Source organism: Pezoporus occidentalis, unplaced genomic scaffold (assembly GCF_034315485.1).
Source record: "Pezoporus occidentalis ecotype Australia unplaced genomic scaffold, CSIRO_AGI_Poc_V1 ctg222, whole genome shotgun sequence".
NCBI lineage: Eukaryota > Metazoa > Chordata > Aves > Psittaciformes > Psittacidae > Pezoporus > Pezoporus occidentalis.
Window position 1 is genome coordinate 155447 of NW_026914095.1, and position 14739 is coordinate 170185.

Here is a 14739-nt window from a genome sequence, read left to right on the forward strand (position 1 = left end):
TTTGCTAGTATACATTTCTAGTTTTATTTTGGATTTTGTTTGTATCAGGTGGCTTTGATCTGGACATTAAAGGATGGGGTGGTGAAGATGTACATCTGTACCGCAAATACATTCACAGCAACCTCATGGTGATCCGAACGCCTGTCAGGGGTCTTTTCCATCTGTGGCATGAAAAACAGTGCCTGGACGAGCTGACCCCAGAGCAGTACAAAATGTGCATGCAGTCCAAGGCCATGAACGAGGCTTCTCACGGCCAGCTTGGGATGCTTGTTTTCAAGCAAGAGATAGAGACACACCTGCACAGACAGAAATGGAGCAAGAAGAAGACATGAAGCCAGACAAGGGAGGCAAAGCCCCTCTGAATTGGACTGTATGGTGTTTTGGAAAAGAGCTGCTAACAAGAGAAGATGAGATGAGGCTGAAAGAGGATGGTGATTCCAGCAGGATGGCGGCAGCAGCAGATAAGGGAAAGCACTTGCTCTCCCACCTTCTGTTTTTTTTTTTTCTTAATAGGACTTTTAAGTACTCCGTCAGCCTGACTGTTCAGCACTTGCTTATAGGGCAGACCTGAACACCTGATGAGATTCAAGGTCACAGAGGCAATAAACATTATATAAATGACAGTGTGGTATTCACAATAACAAATGGATGTGCTCTTCCATTGAAATGTTTGTAAGATGTGCACAGTTATTTAAGGGATTGACCCGCTGGTGGGTCAATAATAATGAGATACTTTCTACATCTAGCCTGACATATCTAAAAGGATCTATTTTTGAATATTTTGAAGGGCAGAGTGCCTGCTCTGGGAATGCCATCTGATTGTTAACCATGATTAAGCTGGAGTGACCAAAAATCTTCTTCACTCAAGGAGCTAGGGTGGGGTAGCAACAGCAGTGAACTGACAGGGTATTCCCAATTCATTCAGAGGCAAAAGGCACCTCAGAAAGTGCTTTCAAAAATCTAGGAGAAAGCCCTACTGGTTAAGTGTGATGTTTCAAAAACACTGGAAAGTAGTGCTTGTTCTCTTCTGCAGACAGCAAACCAAAAGCACTGAGCCATGTTATATCACATGAATCAGATGGTGTATTTCTGCTTTAGAATACTGTAAGTATCTCAAGATTTATTTTTAAATTAATTTGGTTTTGCTTGGGAATTATTTTGTCATACTTCAAGTTTTCCACTTCTAGCCTTACTAGGAAATAGTAACAGCCTTCCAAGACTTGAAAAATGCTCTGCAGATCTGTGTTTCCTATGAATGGGAACTGGGTTCAGATAAGTAAAGGGATTTTTCTACACAGTCTGGGTGTTGGGAGACAGAAGCTTTACCATGCAGAAGAAAAGGATACATATATATCAACTTGCAGTACTGATTTAGCTGGAGGCTTTAAACACTGAATGTCAGATAACAAAATTAATGACCATTAATTAATACCAAAGTATTCCTTTTAAACCAAATGTAGAATCTTGCCGAGAGCATAGAAAGCTTTTTGTAATTAACAAAATAAATTTCTGTGATGGATAACTGGACCAAGAAAATTCTCTTATCATAATTATGGGTGCATCCTTCTTAATAGATTATTTCCAATTGCCTAAATATGTTGAAAGCATGAGTTACTGTTCTTATAAAGCATTTTTCTTTTAATGCTGGCTACTGTTTGTCATTTTAATGTATACTAGCCAACAAAAACTGCATGGGCTTGGAAATCCTATTTACTTACCTGCATGCTGAAACATGCTGCTTCTCTCTTTGGTTTATAGCTTCATATTAATTCAAAGTAGTCTGAAAATAGGTTCTAATTTGGTTTTTGGCTTGAAAAAGCTGGTGGAAGAAATATGCAACTGAACAATGAATAACATGCTATTTGTTGTTTTACTTGGAGAGAACTTATGAACCTCTTTTGAAAGCACCCTGTGCCCAATCTGCAGGCTGAAACCATGCTACTGTAAGTACCTTTTCCCTTGACACATGTTTACAGGAGGTTTTCTTCTGCTGGATGCATATGATCTGCATTGCAAATCCCTTGCAAATCACCAGATGTGCAAAACCAATGCAAAAGTACAACAGAAAGAATGGAAACTCTGTATGCTTAAAACCCCTACCCCCAAATACGTAACTTACCATAAAAACTTCAGCAATAACTCAAGTAGGTCTTCCAAAGGACTTTTTTTGTTCCCAGATTGCATGATAAAGTATTTATAAAGGGCTTTGTTTTGATGGAGTAACTTTTTAAATACACAACAGGAGAAGACGGGTATGGCTTGTTGAATACATATGAGAGCTATGGTAACTCAGCTGCTCCAAGATAATAGTTGCTCCTACAGTCCCACTTGACCTGAATTTGAAACTGAGCGATGTATTTTAGGAGAGTTTCATAATCATAGCCTGCTTCAAGCCTAACCTTAATATTTCCATGCTGTTTTTAATTTATCCTCCTTTGGGTTTCCCTAAACCCTCAGCTTAAGGTATCTTTGAGGTTGGCCGCACTTACGGAGCAGGGATAGACAGATGATCTCCAGAGACCTCTTCAAATCTATATTACTCTGTAATTGGAAGCATTTGACACCTGTAAATTCAACACTTTGTTACTTTGGGTATCTTAGCAAGCATGTCATCCAGCCCCTGTGGGAGTTTTACAAGTTGTGTTTTCAAATAGTACCCAGCAGGACAACAGCTATGGCACATTCTTCACATGAGAATGCTTCACTGGCGCTAACTTTTCTCTAGGATCTCTGAGTGACTTTTCATTTTAGCCATATTTTTCAAAAGAAACAGTTCCTGGAGAAGGAAAGAGAGATTCCCCCCCCCCCCCCCCCAAATATTCTGGCACCGCCTCTCCTGATTGTTGCAGATTATTTTGCAAGTATCTCTTTGATACATGTGATACAGTGCCTTAAGAAGCTCCTTATGTCATTTCCATTGCCAGAGTGTTGTCACTTTCAGAATTTCACTTTAAGGCTTTATCTCCAGACTTAAACCTGCTGTAACTGGAATGCTGTTATTCCTCCTTCGTTGTGTGGAAACCACCTATCAGCGGAGTTGTACATTTTAAGACCAGATGATTGTAACAGTTTCTTTGAGTCTGTATTCTGCAAGACGCACATCAACGTAAGACTGAAGTTTCTGACTGCTTCCTCAAGTTAAGCCCTGACCCAATAGAATAGCCCTGATCCAACAGAAAGAAGGGAACAAGTAAACCAACTGAAACCAAATTGACTCGTTCACGATTTGAGGCTTGTATCTCTAAAAACGGTTCGCAGATTTGTACCACAACCCTCAGCTGTACAGTTTGTCATGCGCAACACCAAGATGAGGGAACCTGGGCGAGGATTCATTTGCTATGTGATTTTTCCAGCCTCTCCCACAGTATTCTGAAGTATATATTTAAAGAGCAGCATAACAGATAAAAAGAGAGAATATTATGTTGAAAGAACAAGTTCTATATTAAAGTTTACACCCAATGCATCTCAGTAATCTGGACACAACTTGCAATAAATAGCTCCATTTTGCAAAACAGCATTCTTTGCTGGCAAAGGTTCTTCTGTAAACTGTATTAATACTGATATAGGCACTGCTTCTTACATCTTTTAGGTTCTGTGCATGTGGAAGTCTTTCATACAAATTCCTATATAGCTTCTCCTTTCCCTTTCAAAAGACTAATCTCTCTCTATGCAGAAAGGCTAGTGTAGGACTTAAATACAAGTTAAAAGGGTGAGGATCTACATTCAGAGGCTACAGGAGTTTTAAAAATGTACTTTTCATGAAAATCCCTCTTCACAAAGAAAACCTTTCACTGAAAGGCACAGAGGGTTTGCTTGGATGTTTGGCTTGAACATCCTTGATTCCAAGGGCACAGCATTTTACAGGATTTATCTTCACATTATGCAAATTACTGTATCAGGATAAATCACCCCCTCCAAGTTGTTTTGTGCCTTCAGGAAGGTATGATCTCATTCAACTGTAGACACCAATCTATTTCCCAGATGGCACACAACCTGGCATTCAAGAACAAAAGGCAGCTTGAATACAGAAGTCCCCGAGGAAATCTGCAAACACCCACTGAAAATACGTGGCAGTATCTCCCTGTTCAATTGATTACTTCATCATTTCATTCACTCCACTGTGCAGGATGCATCCAAGTGCTTTGCAGCTTGTTGGGCTGATGCATCCATTAACTCGGTTGATACCGCTCACAACAGTACTTATACTCTCACTGTGTTGTTGTGAAGGATATAAAACAGAGGCACTGATGGCAACTATTTCAAGTAAGCATCAACAGCTCTAGTTCGAAGTTCAGTCTGTGAATACGAGCATGGGGCTGCACAGTGAGACCGGGAGGCTCATTCAAAGAGAGAGATGTAATCTGCTTCTTGGTCCTCTTGGCCACAGGGGTAAAGCAACAGCTCCTTTCCCAAGGAAGTGATGGGTTCATCCTGTTGATAAAGGATATGATTAAGCACCACCTTTCAAACGGACCCTACTTATCACAGCATCACAGGGTGAGCAACAGTCTCCCTGCCTCTGTAACAGTGTGGTCTTGTTCATCTGTGTGAGACAGCTTAGTGTCCCAGGGAACTTGCAGAGGGACCCACATAAAACAAAGTCTTCATAAAGCAATGTTTGTGCTCGGTGCAGTAACCCAGTGACATGACTCTGGCAGTTCTTGGAAAGAGCTGTACTTGTCTCGTAAGCAGCCACATCTTCTATGGTGTGAAATGCTGCCCTGCCTTGAAAGTGCTGGAGCAAGGACTGTGCAGCATGCAGGTAAGCAGGACAGGGTGGTTGTGAACTGTGCTCCCAACTGCATTTGTGGGAGAGACAAGGGTGGATACTGGAATGAGCACATGCCTCTGCTCAGGCAAGCCCTGTTCTAACAAGGAAATTCCCTGATAGTACAGTCTCTCTTTCCCATCTCATTCTCCACCCTGGCAGCAGATGCATGATGGGAACTTGCCTTCTCTTGTGGTCACTTCGTGGGTGATAAGCAGAACCCACTAGGGCGGTTCACAAAGTGGGTTCATCCTCCCCCTATCTGCTATAGTGCAGGGGGTCTGTAGGGTTCTTTGCAGGCTGTGGGCATGGCTCTATCTTTAAAGCCTGACTGCGTATCTATTAAATCCCCTGGCTCTGGTACCAGTAGTTGCATTGCCCCTGCTTTCAACAATTTCAGTCTGAACTGTGAAACCCATGCAAGAAGCAAGTTCAGGTAGCCCAGGTAGCGCTCCATGTAGCAAATGAGCGCAGATGTTTTCCTCATGTCCCATTTTGTTTAGCCATGTCTGTATTATGCTAGGCACTTGGTTAAAAGAAACACGGATTTTAAATGAACCTTTAGGCAAAATGATTGTCCTGTGCCTGGGAAGATCTTACAATAAAGGAATGAATAATCCATCTGACCCTCCTTGGAGCCCATGTAACTGCAGTCAGTGCTAGAGAATATTGCTGTATTGCTGTTACTGTTGAAAAAATTCCCAACCTGCTTCCTTCCCTTCTATTTTTTTATCTTTGCTCAGTATTACACCTTGCCTGCTTTGACATTATAAAGATACCTTGGTCTCTTTCATGCCAAAGCTGGAGGCAAGCAGGATTTCCTGCTTACCCAACTTGCCAGGACCCCACAACCATGGAGAGAATAAAAGAAGAGGAGTCTGCAGGAGTATGCTGTTACCTCTCACCTTACCAGCATTTCTACTGAACAGCATGCAACTGGAGCCCTGAGTGCAAGGTGCTTTGCATACTTGAGGGGAAGTAAGTGAGTCAGGTCAGAAATGTCTCAGATGCTTTAAGTCACCTGAGATGTACCCATCAGGCTGGTATACCCTTCTGGAGCAGCTGGATATCCAACAGCAGCTGAAATGGGTCTGGTCGCCTACTTTAAACCAGTTGAATCTATTCTTTCTTATTTTGAAGGGCCCTGAGGCAATTAAGCAGTTAATGAACGCACTGCCAGATATTCACCTTGTGGTAGTCTACAAGGTCAGCCAGTGTCGAATGTTGTAGCTGGTCCACTCCAAGGAAGCTGTAGGAATCACTGGAGGCATCAATGAGGAAGTGTTTGCATCCTTCTACAGATCGATAGGAGAGCACATAGCCTTTGATTTTCTCACTGACCCGGACCAGGAAACTCCCTGGTACTGTTTTATTCAGAAGCTCTTCTGCTTTCTTAGAGGTTAGGATACCTGTCCAAAACCAAACCAGAAAACTGAAGGGAGAAAAACACGTGTGCAAGACTGGATTGAACAGTTCTCACAAGAAATCTGCTTTACTGCTCCAAAGCTGGTCCGTGGCACTTCCATCCCTTGCACTGCTTCCTTGCCCAGTAGACCAGGAAGAACAGTACTGCCATTGCTAGCAGCAAACATGCTAACTTAGCATTACGGTAACTTCTCCAGACTTGGATGATTATGAATGTGCATGGCTCAAAAGGACAGCTTCTGCATTATGAGAGAGAACAGCATTGCAGTGTGTTGTATGTTGACTCCAGTACAGCAGGGCTGGGCAGACAGTGACCATAGGTCCTGTCAGAAAGCTGTGTAAGCATTAAAAGCCCAGTTACAAGAGGATAACTCTTTTGTTGCTGCAGTCCCACATCAAAGGTATTTCCAAAGCAGCGGAGATGGATGGGATCATGATGACCCATTAGAAGTAGGACTGAAAAGGTGATGGATGATGAGCACCTATGGAGGGAGAATGACCTGGGGCTGAGGATGAGGTGTGCCCAAATCTCTCTCACCCTGGTCCAAACAGTTACCAGAGTGACCATGCATCCAGTACAGGGAGGAAGCAGTGGCATAAAGATATAGGGCATATTTTCTGGCCTCTGTTCTAACACTTCAGCTTGCCCTTTCTTATTATGCTAAGGGAATTTAAACTACATTCATAGGTATTTAAAACGGAAAACCTAGCCATCTTCAAAAAGCTCCTGGGCCCAATCTATGCAGCAGCCATGTTAGCAGGAACAGCTCCTGAAAGAGTTGGGTTGGGGCAGAAATGCTCAGGACTCACCGTGAAACCAAGGAGCTATTGTGTCTGTGGTTTTCTGATAGCCAGCTCGGAGAGGGAATTGCTCCTCTCTGAACCACCTGATGATGCTTTCTTCAGTGGAATTGGAGATTGTCCTCTGGATTCCCTCTTTCCTGTTTGAAAAGACTGTGATTAGTGCATCAAATGCAAACGATGGCTTTTGGGTCCTTGGCAGGACTTCCCTTTTGTTCAGAATGTTAAGAACAGCCCTGAACTTACACTAGTGCAACTGTCAGCAATATTATATGGTTTTCAGTAGACATTCAGCATAGAACATGTATGCACTTTAGGCTTAGGATACTCTACTAAATAAACTTGTTACATTTTAGTAGTGAACAAGTATGTCTCTGGCATATAGCTGGCATACAGCCTAGGCTCTGCATTTTTCCCTGTGGGGTGTCTTCTCCATGTGAGAAAGAGAGATAACCATTCCCATCTCAACCATCCCATGCTAGAGCAGAAGAATCTAACCCCTTCTTCCCTCCACAGTGCACACACAGGGGTTTCCTTACCGAATCGTTCTCCCGTTTGACATCACAGGAGGTAGAAGTTTAGGCTTAGGAGGGAGAGGTGGGTATTGGAGTGGTCGCCGATCCCTTGCCGTGGCACCCTTGGAAATATCTGCCTGCTTCCCTTTGTGGATGCCCTGCAGTGAGAGTCTCCTGTAGTCGTCCCTGGCTTGCCGTGCAAGAGAGCGTCTCTTCTCATCTGCTGCCTTGGATTTCTGCACTGGAAGAAAAAAGGAATCCTACAGGAGCGAACAAGCAGGCAAGTTTTAAGCTTGCTGCCCTTTGGCCATCCGCCTGTTTGATGAAGTGGAAGAATAACCTGTTTCACAAGGTTGCACTCAATTGTGAGGCCATTTGCCATGTGTCTCCCCTCACTTTTGGTATCTGCTACTTAACAGGGTTCAGTTCTTATACCTTCAAGAGATTAAACATCTGAGCTCTTTTTGAGCACCAGGTAGGTCCCTTTGAACTTACAGACTACTTGGTTCTGTTTTAGATACTGATTCCTGGCTCAGACATACATTTCTGTCATACCTTTCATGAGAGCCAGTGGGGAGGGGCTATGGAATAAAAGCAGCTGGAATTACTCTAAAGCAGTCCTTTGTAGGATTTGAAAGTGCTGATCATACTTTGAGAGTGGAAGGGATCTTGTTTAAACTCGTTCAGAAAGAGGAGAACTTGACTGGATATATATATATATATATTTTTTGCTGTAAAACTGCCTTGATTGTCTAGGTCCAGCTCATCCTGGAGTCTCAGGAATAACAAGCTCGCCGGTTGGTCTGAACCAGGCTATCCCCTAGCCTGAACTGTAAACTATTGGTAGTACAGCACTGCCATCTGCTGAGCAGCAGGGGAGGAACGGGGAAAAAATGCCTCCGGTTCTCCTTCAGGAAGTATTTGGCAGCAGTGATGGATACTACTGCAAGTTTCATGCTGGAAAATATGTGTTTGCCGTTTTCCTTTGTATCTTTTTGCATTCACTACATGACACAGGGCAGCAGGAGCCTGTTTAGGTGGGATCGTCCTTGGATGTCAAGCACGGAAAACCCTTTTTAGTTAGTCCCTGTCACCCATTATCCTGTCCTTGAGAGCAACGGTTACTGCAAAGACCTACAAAAAGCTAGCTTCTAGTTTAATTATCCTGGCTATACTCATGCGATTTCTATTTGTTGCTTGTTTTAATATAGTATCTGTAGGAAAATTTTCCATTTCCTGCCCAGCTCTAGTCCCAGTGTTGTGTGGACTCAGTGCTGTGATATATTATGCAGTGCTGTATTTCTCACCAGTACACCCACCAACCAATTATTCAGTTCCAGTGTGTGAGGAGAAAGACTGAGATGATCCCACAGATTCCTAGGATTTCTCAAGCCCCATCTAAGATCTTACAGGATTCCTGCCATTCAGGCTCATTCTCATCCAATTTCTGCAGCGTCCTCTGGCTCTCTGAGCTGGGGTGGCTCTGCAGTATTGCCTCCTGGGGGACTGTGGTTTCTTCTCCTCGATTTCTCCTCTGTGCTTCTTTCATCTATGAAAGAAACAGTGTGTTCAGGTTTGTCCCAACCTAGTTTTAACCTTGCTTTTTAGCTAGCCTTCAAATACTGGCAACCCCATTCTTTATTGTGAATCCCTCTGATTTCAACAACATATAGACACTATGTCTTTACTGCAGGTGACAACAGAGGAAGTAAGGGAAAACAGTCTACCAGAAATCATCTCCCTGTACTGCTCCCTAGACTGCCAACCTGACCTGCTTTGTATCATCTCCAAATCATCACACCATACATGAAGAGCATGGAAATGATGGATAAAACTGGTCCAACAACTGGTGAGGACATTCTTGGGTCAGGTTAGTCTGACTGGGACTCTATGGTAAAGTCTGAGCCCTGCTCAGTGTGTTAAAAGCATCCTACATTGCCACTTACCTGTTGGAAGCCACATTTCCTCATGTGACAGGCTGCCAGCATCTGGTGAACATCTCTGGTTTCCCTCTGGGAAGAGGAAATGAGTGGTGAGAAATAAATGTGACATTGGGACTACTGCTCTTTTTTTGAGCAATAGGTATTTAATGCAGAAGCAGCAACATGACATTTACGTTAAAAAATTTTGCCAGCCTTCTCTAACAAGCACTGATTTGTTTCATCATATTAGGCCTAATATGCCACTCAGGGGTGTCAAGATCATCATAAGCTTGGATTTGCTAAACAGTTCTTCCAGGTGCTCCCAGGGAGCAGCCCTTTCCCTCCCTCCATCTAAAGCAAGCCTTAACTGAACCTGCCATCCCCAGCTTTACCTGCCTGTTATTGTTTGCTGCTGTGTTTGAGGTGCTGCAAACCCCTGCTTGTCAAACTGACCCAGCTAGCTGCGTGTCTTGTGATTACTCTTCCCTGCAAACCAGTCTAGCTACCCTGGCAGCAGCCGCTAGCTGAGACCTGCCTTTGAAGACAAACAGTTAGACTTGTCTTTGAGCAAACACCCTCCCCTTCCCCATTGGACCCAGGCTGCGTTCCATGGCACAGTGAGTAGCGAGTTAACTGTACTACACTGCTTACCAAGGACACACTTTTTTTTTATCCCCATCACCCTCTTAGCTAACATTTAATATAAACTTGGCTTTCCAATTTCCCTTCCCTTGACAGGAAACTAGGAACTTCAAATGTGTGTGAAGCAGCTTGCTTTCTTAGATTAGTCCCCCATCCCTTGCAGCAGACAAAGAGAGGTAAGAAAAAATCCCTCCCCTGGCATAGAAAATGCAACAGGGATCTTTGGTCTGGATCCCTGCTTCTAATAACAATGATGTCCCAGAAACCTGGGAAAAATTATTAATAATTTAATGACAAAACCCAGAAGTACAATATATAACCCCCTCTATTTCCGTGTGCAAGACTTTGAAAGGTGTTTAGATTTTTTGGGGGTGATGGTGGGATTTTTTGTTTGGGTTTTGTTTTTGCTTTTTCTTTATTAGCTGTGACTAACAGCTTCCTTTGAAAGGAAAAAAAAATCTCCCACATAGTTGCTCAACTTCAGCAAACAGTGCTAAGAAAACCCCGTGTGAGTCAGAGGCTCTTGATAAGGGAGGCTGCCATTCCAAATGCACTTCAGTATTTTGGGAGCAGCAGGAGAGGCGCGTTGCCAAAACCTAACCTTCAGTTATCGTGCTTTTTACACTGAAATATGGAGTGGCTGTATAATAAAAGAACGTACGCTCATACGAGTTAGCAGCAAAAGGCTGAATGAAAACACTGCTGAATGATACTAGGCTTCTCCCTTTGAATTGTCAGGGGGTTCTGTTCCTTCTGTTCAGCTTTGGTTGTATGGGTAGTCAATTCAACTCATCTTTTTCTCAGTTCTCTGCAAAGGGTTTTTTGTAGCCAGTTAAAAAGTATAGGTATATTTATTGTTGAAGAAAAGTATTTTTGTAGTGAAGCACCACAGTAAAACAGACACTGCAGTTACTGCATTTGCAGTTGTCCTGTGCTGTCAATATCATAAGCTATTGTTAAACTGTTTTAGAAGACGAAAGAAAAAGAAGAACCTAAAATATACATGTCAGAGTACGCTGGTAAAATTATCATCATCTGGTTTTATACAAGTAGATGATTTGTTTCAGGGATGTGGCCTTCCACATAAAGATCCTGGAATACCCTCCCTGGTCGTGCCTCAAAGCCATCCAAAACTGCCACAGAGCAGGAGGAAAAGTACTGCAACCCTTGTTTTACCCACAGAGAATGGAAGCAAATGAATCCAGAGTAACTTCTAGCACTTGAACCTCCCTAGTACTAAGGAAGGATATAACAGCATGGCTTCTTCTCTGACTACAGAAGAAAAGCCTTAACAGTTAGCTGGCTTCTTTTCTTCTTCAAATTACTATTTACAGCAGCCAGGATTTGCTGCAATTCCGAGATCTCAAAGCATATGTTTGTGATGGTTATGGAAAAAAGGGGGTAAACTACCTTTGTGATCTCCTGGCTTTTCCCTGCTGTAGCAGCAGTAATTTTTCTCCCACATTCCTTCTTTTCCTCCACAGTGCTTTTCTTATTCCCATGAAGATCTGTCTCACCTAGGACTCCTGGTTGTAGATGTAAAGACTGTGTTACAGAAGAGTCAGTCTCTCTGAAATGCAAGATTGAGAGAGGACTTAAGAACCTGAGGGAGTCACTTTCTGTTCTCTGGGCATCTTGTGAGGAAGCTGCACATGGGCAGAGCAGTGGTACAATGAAGCAACATGTGCAGGCAGCTATTGTAGCTCCAAATCAGGTAGATGGCATAATTAAATTAATGGCTTGTGGTGAGTAACTGTTGTCCTGCTGTGCATGGGAACCCGCTGGTTAATCAGTGGCAATCCAAACTCATCATGTGCTGTAATAATAGAGTTAGCATTTCCTGTGGTCTGCAGAGGGTATCATGCAAGAGCCATATCACAGGAAGCTTAATGAGCCAGGTCAAGCCTCAGGCTGGGTCTGGTCTCTGCCAACACTGTGTGCAGCCAGCCTTTGCCTCTGCCTTTTGCCTGCAAATTGAGTGCAACAGTGGTAGCCACAGCCCCTGCAGAGAAGACTCCAGCCTCTGGGTCCTTACGAATGCCTTTTCCTCCATGTCTGCTCACCGAGTCATCTGGCTGAAGGTTGCTTACCTGCCCTCCTTGCTTTGCTCTCTCACCAGCCGCTTTGCCCTTTGTGCCTGGATCTCTTCACAGATGGCAGCATATGATTTATCTGAAGGATGCTCACCCATCACCCAGACCCAGACATCATTGTCAGCACCGAGCTTCCATGTCACCGACTTCCCGTTGGCTGGAAAAAAGTAGCTCTTTGGCAAATGCTGTTTGGTGCCTCCGTGCAGGGTGTGTATTCTGCCTGCTGTGCCCTCCTGGCTGCCGCTGATGGCAGAGCCTTTCCAAAAGCATCTGCAGTTTGGGAAAGCTGGGCTGGGAGACAGCACATGCCTCCCATTTCTTTTCACCATAAAGAAGCCAGGTCAGTGAAGGACACAATTCTGAGTCTGGGGGCAGAGAAGACTCACCACCATCCTCCTCAGACTGTGTGAGGGTGACCTACTTGCAAACAGAGCATACTTCTGGGAGAAGAGTGCTTCTTCCCAGGAGTCGGCACACTGTGTAATCCTGGCAAAGGGACTTCAGGTCTAAAGGCACAACGGGAACCCCCTTGCAGATCTGGTGCCCCAGGACAGACATTCAAGTCCATGATTATTTAATGGGCAGATTCAGAGGCCCCATTTAGTGGGACACTTAATGAGATGCACCTCCTGGGGCCAAGTAAACTCTGTCTTTCCAGCTACAGTTGTTGAGCAGTTTGGTCAAGGACAGAGTGTCTGGGCCAGGGACTAACACCATTGCTTGCCTGGTCAAAACTAGCCCATTGCAGTTGCAAACCCAACTTGTTACGGTTTGGAAATACGACTACTATATGTCCCTGAGGGAAGAAATTGCTCTAAGGAAATTATTTCCTAATTTCTAGGGAGCAATTGACTTGGCCAGATCTGTGCCAGATGGGGAAGCAGCTGGCAGGCAAAGACTTACCTTTTCTAGGCAGAGGTTTCTTTGCTGAAGCCTTGTCCATAGCAGCTTCTCTTTCTTCCCATCGTCTGATCTGTTCCTGCCGCATCTTGAAAAAGAGGATTTGCTTCTGCTCCTCACTGAGTTCTGCCAGCAGGTCAGGATCAATGTACATTTCCGATAGTATCTGTTTCAGCATGGCTGCAGGTTTCAGTTACGCACGTTTGAGGCAGTGATCTCCAGGGATCAGCTCTCTTCCTGGCTCCGACAAGAAAGAGTCTCTCCCCGCCTGAGCCTGGAGCAGGAATGCAGGCGTGCCAGAGTAATTATACTTCTGTCTTTTTTTTTTAGCTCAGACTTCCTGCACAGACCAAAAAGGTAAATAAGCAGCTTAAAACCTGCTGTTAAGATTCCTTGAAATAAGAGGTGAGCTTAGCTCCCACGCAGCCCCTGTCCGCTCTGCAGGGAGAGCTGACCAGAGGGACGAGTCCTTGAATGTGGTGGTTGTTGATACTCTGATAAACCCAGCTGATAGTATATCAAAAGAGAGAGAGCGCTGCCTGTTACAGTCATCAGAGGTGCGGCTTGGCTGTGCCCAAGCAAACATTCCTGCTGGACAAGGAATCAATGAACCCATGACTAGACGGCTCCTCCTCTTTCCAAAGGGGAAGACTTTGATGATCAAAAGCCCAGCCTGCCTTGTTTCACAAAAGAGATATGGGGAAGGCCTTCGGCTCTGCTTTTGAGGTTGGAGTAAGAATTTTGGGGTGCTCCTGTCCATTAAAGGCAGCTTCATGGCAAGTCAAGGGAGCACAAATAGTGCAGCTGGTTTGAAGAAAGATGACTTGGACAGTCAGTCACTGAGGAACTGAGGCAGCTCCTGGTCTGACACGTGTTGCTGATGCACCTTGCCCACACAGTGAGCCTGGCATGGGACATCCCTGTATGACAGGACGAAGCGGATGGGGAGAAGGAGCACCCCTGATCCTGCCCAGGATGACAGGTCATGTTTGGTGCATGCTAGCACGGTACTAGCACCCACACAGCTATGCTTTATGGATTTGTATTTACAAGAGGAGTTTCACTGAAAAATTCAGAGCTCTCCTGTCAGTTGAGAAGATGCCAAATAAATGAGAAAATAAAAATGTGGAACTTTGAACCAGCTCTTTTCCTTATCTTCTCTGGATAAAGTCGGGGAGATCAGAAGGTTGATTGGCAGCACTTTTGTGACAGAGGGAGGTCAAGAGCCACACATGAAGCGCAATACCAGAGCAGGATGGCTGGCTGGCCAGGGGTGGCAGGGGCTTTCTGGACAATCTCTTGGTGAATATTGCCAGCAGGCTACAAAGAAAGCTAGTAGGATTACTTGTGTGCTTCTGCACAAGTCCTAGGAGTCTAAGGAACAAGTACACCGGGACATAGCACAGTAGGTGGGAGTAAGGGGGTTGTTGTTGAGGTACGAAGGGCACAGACATGGCAGAAGGACCTGTACTGGAGTGAAGTGGCAGTCTGTATTAAATCCTGGGGTCAAACCAATTAACCATCTTACAGGACAAGGGCTAGATCTCTAGGGACTCCGCTGTTGGAAGTAAAGTATTGGGAGCACATTCACCTTCAGAGTATGACTGCCTGGCTTCTGCCAAATAAAATGAAATAACAGAAAGAGGTAGTAGGAGAGCCAGTGAATGCAATAC

General features: G+C 44.3%; 2 protein-coding genes across 3 annotated transcripts in view; one reads left to right on the forward strand and one right to left on the reverse strand.

The window, feature by feature from the left end:
- The window catches only part of CSGALNACT1 (chondroitin sulfate N-acetylgalactosaminyltransferase 1), a 45042-nt gene extending 43520 nt beyond the window's left edge, over positions 1-1522 (forward strand). For both annotated transcript variants that reach the window (XM_062620624.1, XM_062620625.1), the window contains one exon: positions 49-1522. In XM_062620624.1, coding sequence (XP_062476608.1) covers positions 49-332 — 284 coding nt within the window. In that variant the 3' untranslated portion in view covers positions 333-1522. The remainder of the gene's footprint in view (positions 1-48) is intronic.
- A 1286-nt stretch (positions 1523-2808) lies between these two features.
- Positions 2809-13813, reverse strand: SH2D4A (SH2 domain containing 4A). Its single transcript, XM_062620626.1, has 9 exons — positions 13070-13813; positions 12164-12323; positions 11484-11643; positions 9456-9521; positions 8920-9058; positions 7534-7750; positions 7004-7134; positions 5957-6177; positions 2809-4431 (listed from the first exon to the last, which is right to left on the reverse strand). Exons 1-9 carry the CDS (start codon positions 13242-13244, stop codon positions 4339-4341), a joined length of 1362 nt encoding a protein of 453 aa, XP_062476610.1. The 5' UTR covers positions 13245-13813; the 3' UTR covers positions 2809-4338.
- Positions 13814-14739: the final 926 nt, after the last annotated feature.

Excerpts from the sequence above, each read along its gene's own strand:
- SH2D4A (XM_062620626.1), bottom strand. The coding sequence starts at position 13,244 with ATGCTGAAACAGATACTATCGGAAATGTACATTGATCCTGACCTGCTG. Across the intron at positions 12,324-13,069 it reads GAAACCTCTGCCTAGAAAAG|CCAACGGGAAGTCGGTGACA; the intron begins GTAAGTCTTTGC and ends ACTTTTTTCCAG. Across the intron at positions 6,178-7,003 it reads AATAGCTCCTTGGTTTCACG|GTATCCTAACCTCTAAGAAA; the intron begins GTGAGTCCTGAG and ends GGTTTTGGACAG.